General features: G+C 29.8%; 2 protein-coding genes across 3 annotated transcripts in view; both read left to right on the forward strand.

Moving 5' to 3' along the window:
* Positions 1-2,175: 2,175 nt before the first annotated feature.
* Positions 2,176-4,098, forward strand: LOC108558561 (kinesin-like protein Klp10A). Its single transcript, XM_017915524.1, has 3 exons — positions 2,176-2,320; positions 2,447-3,767; positions 3,828-4,098. The coding sequence occupies exons 1-3, from the start codon at positions 2,176-2,178 to the stop codon at positions 4,096-4,098; spliced, it is 1,737 nt and encodes a 578-aa protein (XP_017771013.1).
* A 3,633-nt stretch (positions 4,099-7,731) lies between these two features.
* Positions 7,732-16,932, forward strand: part of LOC108558569 (runt-related transcription factor 1-like) — a 38,501-nt gene continuing 29,300 nt past the window's right edge. For both annotated transcript variants that reach the window (XM_017915531.1, XM_017915533.1), the window contains exon 1: positions 7,732-8,780. In XM_017915531.1, the coding sequence (XP_017771020.1) occupies positions 8,360-8,780 (421 nt within the window). In that variant the 5' untranslated portion in view covers positions 7,732-8,359. The remainder of the gene's footprint in view (positions 8,781-16,932) is intronic.

Below are 16,932 nucleotides of genomic sequence, written 5' to 3' on the forward strand. Positions count from 1 at the left end.
TTTGTATTTAACTTTTGATGCGTTTCAGTAATCGACAAGAAGAAATCTATACTTGAGTATTATAGACCAATGGTCTATATAAAACCAATTATATAAATGGGATTTACTATATAGTAATGCTATAATTATAAAAATAATTAATAGATAAGTAAATTAAATATAGTTACGAGAAGACAGGAAAAAATCATGTCGATTGAAATAGAAAAATATTTAAAAACTGGAATTCACCAAAAATTTATACTTTAGTACTTTATATTTTACTTGAACTAGAAAACAATATCAAAAAGTGACAAATACTGAGATACAAATATATATACTTGTCTCATGGACAAATACTAATATTTTATATAATTAAGTATTTAATAAAATTCACACTTATCTTCATAAACCTAAAATCTATGAAATGTCATCAATTTAACTAAAATAATTGAAATTTGTTATAGTGTGTAAAAAAATATTTATTTTTAACTATATTGTAATATGAATATGTTCACAGTTTTATGAAAAAATCTGACAAACCTACTTTTGAATTATATAAAATGTAGATATTTCACAAATAGATGGAATAATAGAAGTTTTGTAATGTTCTGAAGTTCAGAGACATCTATTGAAATGTCATAATACTATCACTTAAACAGATACCTGTATAACAAATATACTGTAAACGTATATGAAATCATTCTTGTTTCAATTAGTACTTTCAATAGAAAACTAATTCATAACATCTTCAAACTTAAATAACGTGCAACTGGTAAAATCAAATGAAATGTAAGTAAATGAAGATGAACCTTTGAGTTTGGGTATATAGAGATACAGAGATACAGATATAACACCTCGAAGGAAAGGAGGAAGAAAACCATGAATTAGTAAAATGGTAAAACAAATACTAAAATTTTAAAACATTTCTTCACGTTTATTCAATATATTTTGGAATATTGAAGTAAATATTTACTAAATACATAAATAAAAACAATTTAAATATATTGCAACCATTATACATTGCATAAATGTTAAAAGACAATAAAAAATGAACGATTTAAGATAAATTTAATAAAAAATATAACTTTTTATTAATGGTCTTTCCATTTATTAATATATTAATAATTAATTGCAAAATAAGTTGCATGGAGATAAGTACTTGGTAAATTCAATGGGAAGCGATATAAGAAAACAAAAATTAGTAATGGATATTATGATGCAAATTGGTGTATTTTAGTGAATGAAACAATGGATGATTTATTTATAGCCAAGCTTCCTTAATTAAGCATCGATGAGTAACCATGTAATTACTTTGAATTATTGCATTGACAATCATCAGTTTTTATTAAACTCTTATGGTTTAAATAATATAAAAATTTGGAAATTGAAAATCTGGAAATTCATGGAAATAATATTTTTTTAATTTAAGATTTTAAAGTGTTGAATATTTGTCAATAATAATTAGTTCAACATTAAAAATACTTGTTTTAGAAATTTTGATAAGTCAATAAATCTTCATTTGCTTTGTAATTAGTTTAAAATGATTGTTAGAAATGAGTGTTGTGGAAAAGTTTGATGCAAATGATGAGCGATCCGTTGGAGTAAAGCGCTTATAAAACAAGGGGATTTGTCCTGGTGTAGAGCGGAACGGGCACGAAGGAAGGTGGGGAAAGGTAATAATTTGCTGTGACAACGGAGGAACTTTGGTAAAAGTTTGGTCAATAATAAAGCAGACGGCATGGACAGTATGGCGGCGTTTTTGCCGTCCGAAAGTAGCTTGATGTTGACGATAAGTCCTGCAAAGTTTGCGCAACAGCCGAAAGTCCGTATTTCCCATTTCCAATTTTTATCACATACAAAACACACACACAACAACACGTGAGCATATACATATACATATTTTTTTATCAATGCAGCAGTAGAAGTAAATATCCGTCCCGGTTATCGGCCCCAAAGAAAGGTTTCCTTCCTAAAATCCACGATAACGGCAACCTCCAGTCGATTCAAATCCTGACGCAACTTTCAATTTTGTTTTTCAAAAAAAAGTATAACAATAAATATCAATTATTTACAACTTTTTGTCGTCTTTTGTTTAGGTTTTAGGCGGGTTGCGAGGAGGGTGCGAGCGTGTGCAACTAATGCCCGAATCTGACGTTAGGTGAAAAAAAAAACAAACAACATAGCGAATTGACAAACATGTTTCCGTATGTTGTATCGGAAAGGGCTGCCAATAATGGACCAACGAGGTATCCGGAAAACGAGGGAGCGCCACTCTCGAAATCAAGGGAAAGCATGCCTCCCGCATGGTTGAGGACGGTCGCCCCAGAAACGGAGTCCAAAAGTGAGTAGCCGCAAATCAAATTATATCAGATCTGTCAGAGCCAAAAAAAAATTTCGGTTTAGTTTAATTTTTTTGTCTGCCTGTTCCAACAAATTCCCAAACAAAAAAATATGAATTTGGTTTCAGATAGTCGGTACTCTTATTCGCCAAGGAGCAACCAGTCGCCGAGCAGGTCTCCATCGAAGTTAAGGAAACCCACGAACTATAGGAAAGATGAGAAATCGAAGCCTTTGAAGGAGATAGCCTTGATCGCTAAGAATCGCGACGAAAGAAGGGCGCGTCAGGCCGACGAGAAGGCTGTAAAGGATGCTATACTTTCAGCGGAGCAAGGGAATCCTTACTGGGAATTCCTAAATATGATCAACGAGTACAGGCACAACATCGAGTTCCAGCCTCTGAGGGAATCCGATATCGTCGTTGATAACCAAATCACAGTGTGCGTGAGAAAGCGGCCGCTGAACGATAAAGAGTACGGCAAGAAAGAAGTGGATGTGATTACGGTGCCGACAAAGGACATCCTGATCGTACACGAACCCAAGCACAAAGTGGACTTGACGAAATACTTAGATAACCAGCACTTCCGATTTGACTACGTTTTCGATGAGACTTGCAACAACGAATTGGTGTACAACTTCACGGCGAAACCATTGGTCAAAACCATCTTTGAAGGTGGCATGGCCACCTGCTTTGCTTATGGTCAAACTGGTTCCGGAAAAACCCACACCATGGGAGGAGAATTCAAAGGAAAACATCAGAATTTCAATAATGGTATCTACGCTTACGTTGCTCACGACGTCTTTCGCTATTTGCAACACTCCAAGTATAAGGACCAAAATTTCTGCGTTTCCGCCAGCTTCTTTGAGATCTACGGTAAATTAGTATTCGACCTATTGGCTAAAAAAGAACGTCTCAAAGTACTAGAAGATGGTAAACAAGTGGTCCAAGTGGTTGGATTAACCGAAAAGGTGGTTGAAAGAGTTGAAGATGTCCTGGAGCTAATTCAACGCGGATCACACGAAAGGACCTCTGGACAAACCTCGGCTAACTCTAATTCTTCGCGAAGCCATGCTGTTTTCCAAATTATCATCAGGAAATTCGGTAGGAACGTTAAAAATGTTGTTGGTAAATTCTCGTTGATTGATCTGGCTGGGAACGAACGTGGAGCTGATACTTTCAAATCGAACAGACAGACCAGGATTGAAGGCGGCGATATAAACAAATCCTTATTGGCTTTGAAGGAATGCATTAGGGCTTTAGGTAAAAAGGGCACGCATTGTCCTTTCAGAGGAAGCAAATTAACTCAGGTGTTGAGGGACTCCTTTATCGGAGAAAAATCAAGGACTTGCATGATCGCTTTGATCTCTCCAGGCGTTGCTTCTTGTGAACACTCTTTAAACACTCTACGTTACGCTGACAGAGTCAAAGAGTTGGTTGCCAACGACGTCGAATCCAGTAGAAACTGCACTCCAAGAACTGATGTAGGACCAATGGAAGATCTCTTTTCTACTGAATTAATCGATGGAAGCAACGCCTTCAATGAAGACGTCGACGTAAGCTCAGCCGAATGGGATGTGCTGGAAAACAAGGACGCCTCTTTAGAAATGATAGAAGGATTCCATAGTCAAGCCATCAAGTGGAGAGAGGTCACCAAAACTGGTGTCTACGATAAGCTAGAGTTCTCAAGGCACTGGCGCAACATGTGCACAGAGTTAGCTGACTTCATGAAGGGTTCCGTCGCCAAGGCCAATAAATTTAATTTGTTGCTCGAGAAGAAGTGATTTATAACTTTTAAATGTAATTTTATACTCTCTTTGTAATTTTTATCTTGCTGTTTTACAAATAAAAACTGAATGTACACGACGCGCGATTGGATTTCATTGTCGAGCCGTTTTGTGATAACCGCAAAGTCTTAAAATTCATCCTTCTTTCATTTATTATTACCGCCTCTTTCAATCCGTTGTGGCGGTGACTTTTTTTCTCTCTCTTCATTCTTAAATGACCATTGTTGTGGCCGGGCTGGATATTAATATGAGTAATTTTTCAGTCACCTTTCTGCGGTCTCCGCAAATCTTCATTAACCCTGCTTATACAGTTATGTCTTCACACACTTTCTTTCCGACTCTAAACAAAGTATTCTCTTTACCTACAACATCGTCTTCTAATTTCTGGAAACCCAATACTACACAAAAATTTACATATTTTTTTCCTATCCATTCTTACATAATAAATAACAAAGACATTATGTGTATATAAAAAAAATCAGGTTGAAAGTGATTGTCCATTTACATAAAAATATTCAAAAAACTACATCATAAAGTATAAAAAAATTAATAAATCACAAAAAATAAGCAACATTTGTAACGGACTAAAACAAAAATCAAACCAATTATAACAAAAACCTTCTAATCAATACAAATTCATATTTGGTATGAATTACAAATTTTTCAATACTGAATAATTCTGAAAAGGTGGATTTGAAGACTATGTGGAAAGTACGCAACACAACGTAACGTATTTACATATTCCGATAGTCTGAATGACATTAGTAAGATTTCTTTCTTTCTTTTTTTTACGTAAGGAAATGATTTTGCCTTGAGGAATGAGGAGAAACCCAAACCCATGTAAGCAAATTTATTTTTAATATCAATTTCGAATTATAAATTCTACTGTTTTTTTTTCTCTAGTTTTTTTTCTCTTTATCCTTCTGAAATGTATTTTACCACTGTGCAATTATTATAACGTAATAATAATTATATGAACATATTTGCAGGGTTTTTTCTTTTCCTGACCAACTTCTAGCTCTGACGTTTTCTAATAACTGAAGGAAAATAACTTGATTTATGAAAACAATAATTATAGATTTCTATAATTGTTTCTATCAACAGATTATTTATTATCCGCAGTCAAGATTTGTATTTTTTTTGCATTAAAAATTAAATTATTTATAAAAATTAATATAGAAAAAAATTCTTACAAAATTTTATAATAAAATAATGGACTGAATGATTTCGATAAACATTAAAAACGAAGCACTTAAAAAATCCTTTTTGTATATTTTTTTATTAGCAATCTAAATTTCTAAGCAGTTAAAGTTTAGGTTGGTTTTTGTTTCATAATTTCTAAAGGAATGATAAAATGTGGTTTCAAAATTTTGTACCGCAAATGTGATAAAAATATTTGATTTAATATTATAATATAGAGATAACCATTTGAATACAAATAATATTTGTATTTTAAAGCCAAAATAGAGAAATTATTATTTTTTAAACTTGTAATTATTAATTGAAATTTGCCCCATCCTGGCAATAATCAAATAAGAAATTTAATATACAATGGAACTTCGCTTAACAAGCAAAATTAATTGTAAGAAAAATGACTCGCTTAACGAGCGACGTTTCACTTAACGATGAAAAGAGAAGTCCCGGATTGCACGTCTTCTACATCATTTTTATAACTTGTGTACACATATTGTATGTATTTTTGAATATGTTTCACTATACGAGTAAAAATCCGGAAATTTTGGAACGGATTAAACTCTTTAAGCGAGGTTTCAATCTGTAATGGAATATAGATTGAAATTATAATCCAATTTGTTAATGTGCTTGACTGTTCATTGCATTGTTTTTATTTTAAATTATATCCAATTAACAATAATTTAATTGGATTGATATTAACTATTTACATAAATATTGGGTCTGTTATAATTAAAGATATTTTTAATTTGAAGTATTTGTTTGTATGATAATTATATATTTATTTAATTATAATTAATTAAACATATTCAAAAAATAATCTATTTACAATTTAAATAAATATGTGCATATTTTTTCAATTACTTAACACACTTTAAATACAAAATGTATGAAACTAGGTCATAAATGTAAAAATTAATATAATTGTAATGTAGTGTAGTAAATTGTAGTGTTTCTGTCTGTAAATGTTATGATTTAATAAGAAATCACACATATTATTTATATGAGTAAAAGCATTTAAAACTCAAAGTTTTGTCATTTTTAATTATTATAATAATTATCATTTAATGAATATTATAAGTACTTATTATTAAGGTAGTATTTTATTCTTAAAAAAAATAACAAAAGTCTCGAAAGTCACTGGAATTTATGGACTTCAATAATTAAAAATTGTTTTATAATTAGTACTTACTTTCTTGCAAAAAATTAGAGAAATAAAATCAAATTTTAATAATTGAACTCAGTTTTATGTTGACTAGATTTATATGGTTGAGTCATGTTTGTAAATATGCATTGCAGATATATGTGTAGTTTTAGAAATGTACTAAAATTCTCTTAAATATGTGATGGTAGTAATGGTTATTATCCACTGGAAATAATTAATTTTATAGACTTGGATTAAATTTATGTTGAAATAAAAGTACACCTCTCCTATTTACACAGTAGATAGGTTCCTGATGTAAACGTGTAAATCGAAATTGTAACTTTTTAATTGTAAAACAGTGTACTTTTCAATTGAAAAGTATGCAACAAACACAATTTTCAACATATATTTTTTTGTTAACCGTGTTAAAACGAAAACATGCAAAGTTAGTATCGTGTAAAAGGAGGGTTAAGTTATTTTCAACATTTATTTTCTTTTAAACCGTGTAAAAGCGAAAAAGTGTAAAACGAGTGATAAAGTATAATATTTATATCTTTTTTTATAATTTAATATAATAATAAATGTCTCGTATATAATGTGCACTCTTATATTGTATAAAGTAAAGATTTGATTTATTTTTATAGTCGAATAATAAAAATATTTTTTTAATAATTAATCTTGAAATTTAGATATTTTATAGAATATAGGTAAAATAAAAAATTTTGATAAAAAAAATAGTTTGAGGTATCGTAGTAAAAGATATAATTTGCTATTAGAAGTATTGATATTATTGTTATGTAATTGTTTAAATGTAATATATTTGTTTGTAAGATTTGGTAGTTATAATTATTAAATAAGTGAGTAGTACGCGGGTGGGATGATTTGGAGACCGCAAAAGCGTCGTGGAGTTTTGGTGGTAAAAAAATATATATATATATAATAAAAATAAAACAGAGTGAAATAGTTGCGCGTATCTGTGGATATGCTCCACCTTCTAACGCCTTTTTCCGGTTCGATGTGGGCAAAGGAAACTGGAACGCAAACCGCGGACTGCATAGCGCACAGAATCGGGTCTCCTTCAACGGAGTCCTGCGAAGAGCTAAAAAACAATAATCCTCCTTATGGTCTGGTAGCATTATGGACGAGAGAGCGCAACGAGGAACCTGCCTACAAACAACGCGCGCCTGCGTTTTCTACCTGCGTCTCTCTTTGTTTCAAACACCACCGCATATGTTCCTCTCAACCTCGAGTAATGGGAAGGCTAACCACAATGCATTCAATGACTACACATTTTGGAGCTAGTTACAAACGAACCCGCGAACGGTAAACGTTGGATCCCACACATAAACAAAACGGAACAGACATTTGAAAAAAAAAACAACAAACATAAACAGTAACAGACAACGGCGATAGACGAAGTGGTCTATTAGTATTATATCGCTTTGGTTGGATGGGAAGTGCGGACGGTGAAAACCGGAAGTGGCATTTCTGGAGGGTCGCGTCGGTTTTTCGTGAAAAAGAGCGCGCGGCCACCTGTAGATTTTCAGCGTGCGGAAGAATCGCAGTTTATTTTTGGATTCTTCGTTTAATCTACTCTTGTTGGTATATATCTATAGATATATCTGTTGATAGATAGATACTTCATTATATTTTCTGCTGCTGCTGCGGAGTGACGTAAAAACCTGGCCGATTCCAGTTAAATCCGTGAATCATTCCATCAATGAAACACGCGCGCCGAGTTTCATATGGTTTTTCGTCTCGATCGCCGGAACCGACGGAAACGGTCGGGATTCTTGCCGCGGCACGCGACACTCTAATTTCCGGCTGAAGGATTCCCAGTGCGGAGAGGACAGCAGTAATAGTTGTTCGCGGAAGGAAAGAAGGCGCGAGGAACTTTGACGCGCCGTCAAGAGCTAAACCCGAATGCATCTACCAGTGTCCTTAAACAATCTGAGCAGCGGCAGCAGCAGCAGCGAGGACGCCTGGCCTAAGGTGGGCACTAGGATGTGCGAACCTTCGTCCGGTGGTTACGCGAGCAGCCAGGACCTTTGGTGGACGGAGCATCTGGTGCTGGAGGCGCAGCAGGAGCATCCGGATAAGCTCGTTCGGACTGGAAGTCCGTACTTTTTGTGCTCTGCCCTTCCGACACACTGGCGATCCAACAAGACTTTACCGGTGGCCTTTAAGGTCGTGGCGTTAGGTGACGTCGGGGACGGCACCGTCGTCACCGTCAAGGCCGGCAACGATGAGAATTATTGTGCGGAGCTGAGGAATTGCACGGCGGTCATGAAGAACCAGGTGGCCAAATTCAACGACCTCAGATTCGTCGGAAGAAGCGGCAGAGGTAACAACAAACAAACCAATACTACTAACAACAACAAAAATAGCACCTAACAACATTAACAACAACAATAACAAAAAGAACAACACGCACCATCCTAATTACTCAACCGACAAGCGCAACGCCCAAATCAAATCATCAACACTTTCTAACTCTCCCGTACACTGTTACTAATTCTAAGATCGGAGCGCGAATCGAACGCTTATTTATTTATTTTTTTATCCTCTTCCTCTCTCATAGACCCTTTCTACAAATCGAACAAATTAGAAACTCATTCATTTATAAAACATGATTGAGCTCAATTTTGTTTTCTATTAAAACTGTTTTTACCTGAAACTTAATTATTAATTTTTTTTTCAACACAAACCAAGTTTTACAAAGTATTTTTTTTATTATACCAACATAATTATAATAGAATAAATTACATATAAACATAATTAAATTAATTTATATCCATTTTACAATATATTTTTCTTATTCCAACTTATTTATATCAAAATCAATGAAATTTAAATTTTTTGTAAATTAATTTGAGGTTATCAATCAATAGAATTTATTCACTTTTTCTTCTCAACTCTAAACAAACTAATACAGATCGAACAAATTAGAAACTCAATTTTATTATTTATTAAAACTGTGTTTACCTAAAACTAAATTATTATTATTTTTTCAACACAAACCAATTTTACAAAGTATTTTTTATTATACCAATATAATTATAATACAATCAATTACATATAAACATAATTAAATTAATTTATATCAATTTTACAAAATATTTTTCTTATTTCAATTAATTTATATCAGAATCAATGAAATTGAAAATTTTTGTAATTAATTCAATATAATCTGTTCATTTTTTCTTCTCAACTTTAAACAAACTAATACAGATCGATTTTATTTTCTATTTTTACCTGAAACTTAATTATTAATTTCTTTTTCAACACAAATCAAGTATTTATACCGATTTTACAAAGTATTTTATTATTATACCAACAAAAAATTACAATACAATCAATTACATTTGAGTAAAACTAAATTTCATCCAATTAATTTATGATAAAATCAATAAAAATAATTTGTGATTATCAATAAATAAATTTTTCCACTCTAAACACTTTTAAAAACCGAACAAGTTATAAACTGGTTAATTTATAAAACATGATTTTATTTTTTATTAAAACTTAATTCTTAACTTAATTATTTTTTCTACAAAATCCAAGAAATCATAATAATTTAAAAAAAAAATTGTTATTCTTACCAAACTATTTAAAATCAGTTACATTTAAACATGCAGAAAATTAGCTTGCGATCAGGAATCAATAGAATTTATTCAATTTATATTTTTTCAAATCCTTTCTAGAAATCGAATCAACTCATTTATTTTCTATTTTTTTAATACTTAATTGTTTATTTTTTCTGCATAAACCAAACATTTACAAATAATTTTTATTATTGCTTTTTTTTACAATCATTTACTTTCAGTGAATTAAACTTAAGTTGAGAAACAATACTATTTACCTACATTATGTAATTAAAGTGTAGACTTTGTATCTATATTTATATTGAAGTATACAATTAATGTTGCTTTACTTTATATAATTAAAATGAAACTTGTTTCAAAGTTTTTGAAATTTATTTTCTCTACACAAAAATATTTGTATATTTCTTTCCAATAAATTACAAAATTTAAGTTTGTTAAATTGTTTAGTTAAATTGCATATTTTTCTTACATTATAGACTGAAAATACATCAATATTATATAATCAATAAATTTGACAATAAAGTATAATGGATGATTAAAAATACACACTAAAATAACAATAAATGTATGTACATATAAAAGTCTCAATCATTTTCTAATAACTTCAATTTTATTAATACAACTTTCATAATGCAAACTCTTTTTTAATTCATATTTCATTCATGAATTTATTAATATTTTTAATGGCTATATCAACTCTATACAACCTAATATAATAATTATAATAATGATTATTAGATGAATTATGTATGCATTGGCCATTAACCGTGATATTTCTGTCCGGTTTTCTCTCTGTACAAAATAAATGAGATCTGCTATGATTTATATAAACTGTTTCATATGAAATATCAATTTAATATTTATTAAATTGCATTAAATAATTAAAGTAGAAAAAGTGCTTACAAATATTTATGAAATTTTTGTTTTAAGAAATTGATTTATTTTTTTACCCTCAATATGTTTTATTTCCATTAACTTAAAATTGCTAAATTAACTGAAATTATTTCATTTTTTGAAGTAAATTTTAATAAATTCTTACGTAAACTTTCAGTAATTTCTTGCTATAATTATTTTGAAAAAACATATTGACAAAAGTTTCTAAGAATGAAAATAAAACTACGATATTGTTATTTATGTAATTGGAAAGTACATTCATCGACTGCCAATGATAATTCAATGATAAAAAATATAAATAAAACAGTTGAAATAAATTTTACTTTATGTTTTACGTTGCGAACGTTTGCCGTTATATAATTGTAAAAATGAAAATAAAAATAGAAAATAATTAATGTGCAAAAAACGAGAATCCAATTGTTACTAAACCGTTGTTTTTCTTAAAAAAACATTTTCATAATTTTCCAAAACTAAACATGTTTTAATAACAAATAAAACATGTCTTGTTTTCTTGTTGCAAATAATTAAGTAAGTTGGAATGAACGTTTACATATATCAAATAAATCGTTTAAAGAATATAAAATAAATTAGTTTCCACTGATTATTGGAATCAAGTTTTGTATACTATACATGGATAATTCATCGCTTGTGAAATCTCGTATTTGTTTTTTTCTTCCATTGTTTTGCAAATAACGTCTGCTTAAATCACGGTAATTTTTATTTGCTTAACATTTAGTAATCATTTGCAGTACTAAATTTAGATAATAATTGTAGTTAAAGATGATTTAATTATTACTTTTTAATTAACACATTTTTTTTATAAGCAACAATAACAAGAAAAAAAATGAAAAATTTTAATAATTATTTTCTTTTTGTTAATAAAATTCTATATTTGAAATACATCAATCAATTTCTTGCTTAGTGCTGCTTCGATTAGTGCGGATTCACTAGATTTCATTTGAAAATTTCAAAACAAACAAAATTTTATTTGAACAAAATTAATATACAGCAAATTATTTGTTCGGGTTAAGTATGTATGTATTTAGTTTCAAACAGTGCGTAATTTTCGCAATTAATTTACTATAAAATTTCGCAACTCAAGATATTTTTCTTATACATAAATTGTATATTTCATAACATTTTCTTGAGTCTTATAGTAGGTGTATTATTGGATTTTTACTTCTGTTGTAATTCTTACTTGATTGTAGTAAAATTTCTAAATATTAAGATGTTCCAAGTACAACAATACCTCGCATAGTAAATCAGGCTTAAATCAGTGCTTATTCGCTATAGTACGGTTTGGAAATTTCAACATTTGTGCTGTTTATTTTCATGTCTTATGATTGTAAAGTCTTCGATTAGTCCGGTTTCAAGTAGTGCGGAGGTTTTTCTGTATTTGTTTTCGTGATTATCGAAGTTATTGATGTAATCAAATAATTGTAATTAAAATGAGAACTGCACGTTATAAGTTGCGTTTTATTTTTCATTGCTAAGTACAAATCAATTATTGTGAAAGGTTCAAGATTTAACATAAAATGTTGATCTTGAATTTCATATGGAAATCGTCCTGAGAACGTCAATTAGTGGAAACAGTAACTAATTAACGAACAACACCTGGAGTGTATTGTTTTCGCGAGTGTAGAACAAGAAGAATGGAAAAAAAAGAGAGAGAGAAGAGAAGTTTATTGGACAATTAGCCATTAAGCGTATCGCATTAAAAATAGAAATGATGAGAGGAGCGAAAATCAATTATCCTCTTTCCACGTCGCTTTTCCTTCCGACGGTCGAACACAAAAAAAATTGTAAAAAAAAAATGTGAGGGAAATTGCATTCGCGTAAATAATGTATATGAATGGCAACATTTTTCTTTTGCATGTAATTTTCCATTTCCTTTTTACATCTAAATTCTTAATTTAATTCTAATTTATCCAACGATAATAGAGTTTAATATAAATAAAGATTTTTAAAATGTAATGCGAAAAATGTATGTGAAAACTTCTTTTTAATGTAATTTTCCATTTCCTATTTACATCTAAATAGTTGATTTTATTATTATTTATCCATTAAACACTGACTTCAATATGTTACACACAAACACTGAAAATTTGAACGCACAAAGTGAGAAAATAATTCTGATGAAAAGCATCGAAATGTGAATGAGAAAACTTTTCTTTTCTAAGTAATTTTACATTTCCTTTTAACATCCAAATTCTTAATTTAGTTATTATCGAGTTCAACATAAACATTGAAAAATTACATAAAAAAAAAACCGATCGAGATATGGATGGGAACATTTTCCTTTTCACATAATTTTCGATTTTCTTTTTACATCTAAATTATTATTTACCAACAGATGACTGAATTAAATAGATTACAAACAAATTCTGAAAAATCGAATGCAAAATTAGTGAAAAAATCTGGTGGAAATGCAACTTTTCTTTTACACGTAATTTTCCATTTCTTTTTTACATCTAAATTCTTAATTCAATTACAAATTTATCCACCGATGACTAAATTCAACACATTACATACAAATACTGAAAAATATAATGCGAAAAAAAATGTGGAAAAATTGAAAAAAAAATTCTTCGAAATATGAATGGGAAAACTTTTCTTTCCCACGTAATTTTGCATTTCCTTTTTACATCTATATACTTAATTTAATAATTCTTTATCAACCGATGACCGAGTTCAGTATGTTGCACAAACAAACACTGAAAAAAAGGGGGATAAAAGTGCAAATTAATAAACCCATATTTTTTCTCTCTCGTGCGGTTTTGCGAGTGCGGTTTCGGCTTGTTGACATTCCCATACACCGAACTGTACATTTTTATACCAAATGGAGATAGCATCTATGTGAAAGCACACGCACGAAGAGAGATGTACAAATGCCTGCGTAGATGGACTGTATTTTTTGTTATTTATTTTTCTGTATCCCCTGCGCATTCATCATTAGCGTGGTTAAATTCTGTGGTTTCTACTGTTACACAATCTAAATTGATTTATATTTACCTACGGCTAACTGTACGCGCCGAGATAATACGGTGTATTATTTTTTTTTGTAGTGCGTCGAGTCTATCATTGAGTTATTAGGATTTTAATGAAAATTACATTTTTTTTTATATATAATATACGTGTAGCAACGCGTTGTGAAGGAACACAGGAATTGGTTGTAATTGGAGGTCGGATTGAATTTGTTTATGCAATTATGGCCGTGGATGGTGATGGGTGTTGTCTGGGGGATTTGCTAAACTGGGGCTGGGACAGTATTAATAAATCGGCGGGAGATCCTCTCATGTGCACATGTGTAACACCAACAATGTTACTAATAGAGCGGCAAAATGCAATTATTATCTCAGTTGAACAACAGCTGATGAAATGGTTAACACCCGGATTGGATTCCCATGTATAAAGAGGACGCACACACGGATGACACATAAATACAAGCTCTCGCACACTCGTCTCATCATCAACATCACAATCATCATCATCAAAATCATCATCATCGTCGTTGCACGAACAGCGTTCCGCGAACTTCTAATAATGTTAATTACCTTTTAAAGTCGGTCTATATTTAACGTTGCACTTGTCCGTGGACCTAATACTACTACACTCCTCATCATCGTGTTACATCATTTACATTATGCACGGCTACAACTTAATTACTTTCTAGCGATTAATACGCGTCGTTTAATTATTTTGATCGCTTATGACGTAACACACACAGACACACACGTTGCAAACCTTAACGAGCTTTCACACCTAATTTATCACTTTGATGATTTGCTATTACAAACTGTAACATGATTTTTTGTTGTTGTTGTTGATGTTATTGTTACATGTAACGTTTTTACTAGAATATTCGCATCGTAAATATCCCAAGTCGACCGTGGTCGACCTTCTATAGCACTATTTAATTAGAGTAATCAAGGGGGAATCCTCGACGCTACGAGTTATGATGCAACGCACTACCAATATACCATTGCAATCTACGTATAAATTAGGTAAAAGGTTCAATCAATAATCGAGCAAGTTATTTCCCTATCAAACTATAATTAAAGTTTTATTAAGAAACTATACACACATATATTACAAGTCACATTTTTTTTGTCTCAACTTATTATATTAACAAAAAAATATTTGAAAAATTTTCCACTAGATTTTTTCAATTAAGCCTAACAAATGTATTATAGTAGATGTATATATTACTATCAAAAAAGGATTTTATTAATTTCGTTATTTGAAACACAATTAAATTATTAATTTGATCATAGTTGTAATTTTTAATTCCTGAAGTTTTTTTTTAATGATTTAATACACAATTTGTATGTTTTTTACTAAATTTTATAATTGCTGAGGTTTTGAAATATTTCTTTATAAACAATATTTATAACTATAATTGTATAATAATTTTGTAATATTTTTCCTGTGTAATTATCATTAAGTTATTAACTTCAAAGTTCTTTATATTTATTAAAAGTATTTTAATTTAAGTTTTTCTTTGAATCGATTTGATTTTAGTTCAGAGAAATTAATTGATTATGATAAAAATCTTGGTACATTTTATATTCCGTAACAATATACAATATGATTGCATTAAGAAAAAACTTAAGAAAAAATCAACTAATTGAGATAAATTCACTTTACGATTATGATTGACAAATATTTAGTAATAATGATTTTAATCAAAATTTCAATAGAAACAAGTCAATGTTTTGTTAATAAACAATAAACCTTATAATATTTTTATGTGTATGCATTATTTCAATTACATAATACTATTTTGTATAAATAACTAAGATATTTTTATCCTCAAGTGTGTACCAGATAAATGAAAATCAAACTGATTTTCACCTAAATTTAAATGTTTTTCAAAGACGTTCATCAAATATCTTTGAAAGAGAGTCTAAAGTCGAGTTAAAAATAGATTATTTCCTAAAACGAGAATTTGTAAAATGAGAATTTATTAAAATTTTACAAATGTACAACACAAATTATATATAAATTATGTTAAATAACACACACATTTACTTAATTAGATTATTTAAGATTTTTTCTTAAACTGTACTTTTATTTCATTTCCATCATTTGTATAAAGCTGGAAAGAGTAAAGTGAGAATTCTCGTATTTCATAAATAATAGAAAAAAAATCATTTTTATTAACCAAACTATATTAATTACATGAGTTAAATCGATTTCATTATTTTTGTTTAGATGAAACTAGTAAATCGAAACCTTGGAATATCTGAGAAACCAAACAAACAAATGAAAAAAAAAGCAAAAATATGCATTGTTCATCTAACTAGATTTATGCATTTTTGTTAGCTACAAGTAAAGAGAAATTCAAAAGGAAATATCCGAGTATCAGCACAAAAACACAAATACTTTCCTCGCGAAGAAACGCCGAACAAAAATCCAATCGCAATTTCACTTTATATAATATAAATCGTATGTTTTTCAGCGGAAAGTTATGCATCTATATATAATGGAGTGCTATGACAAATAAAAGAACGACGGAGAAATTGAGTTAACGAGATTGGAAATATCGATGCAAACAAATAGAAAAATATAAGAAAAAAAAATGTGATTTATATATTATTTGAATTATAAACCTCTCATAGTGCGGATAATTGCTTTCGTCAATATCACTGACAATTTGAAACCGGACTAATCTAGGACTATAAAACTATTTATGTATAATTTTTTGAATTTATTTATTGTTATTTTGCTTAATGAAAATTTAGTTTATTTTCAAACCGTACTAATGTGAATCCGCACTGATAGAAGCCGCCAGAAAATTAAAGCAAAATACAATCAATAATATTTAAAGTGTCGTACAAATCAATGAGATTTTATGAATTATAAAAGTTAAGCAATGTTTGTGAGTGGATAGGTGATCATTATTTACTTCTTATTTCTTTTAACTAAACTGTACACTAAATTTATATTGATAACAAATTAGAGAAAATTCATATGAATCCAACAATACCTCAATTA

Source organism: Nicrophorus vespilloides, unplaced genomic scaffold (genome assembly GCF_001412225.1).
Source record: "Nicrophorus vespilloides isolate i.1.1-1 unplaced genomic scaffold, Nicve_v1.0, whole genome shotgun sequence".
In the NCBI taxonomy this organism is placed as follows: Eukaryota; Metazoa; Arthropoda; class Insecta; order Coleoptera; family Silphidae; genus Nicrophorus; species Nicrophorus vespilloides.

Coding starts and splice junctions, on each gene's coding strand:
- LOC108558561 (XM_017915524.1), top strand. CDS start 2,176: ATGTTTCCGTATGTTGTATCGGAAAGGGCTGCCAATAATGGACCAACG. Junction 2,321..2,446: donor CCCAGAAACGGAGTCCAAAA/GTGAGTAGCCGC, acceptor ATTTGGTTTCAG/ATAGTCGGTACTCTTATTCG. Junction 3,768..3,827: donor TTGGTTGCCAACGACGTCGA/ATCCAGTAGAAA, acceptor TCTCTTTTCTAC/TGAATTAATCGATGGAAGCA.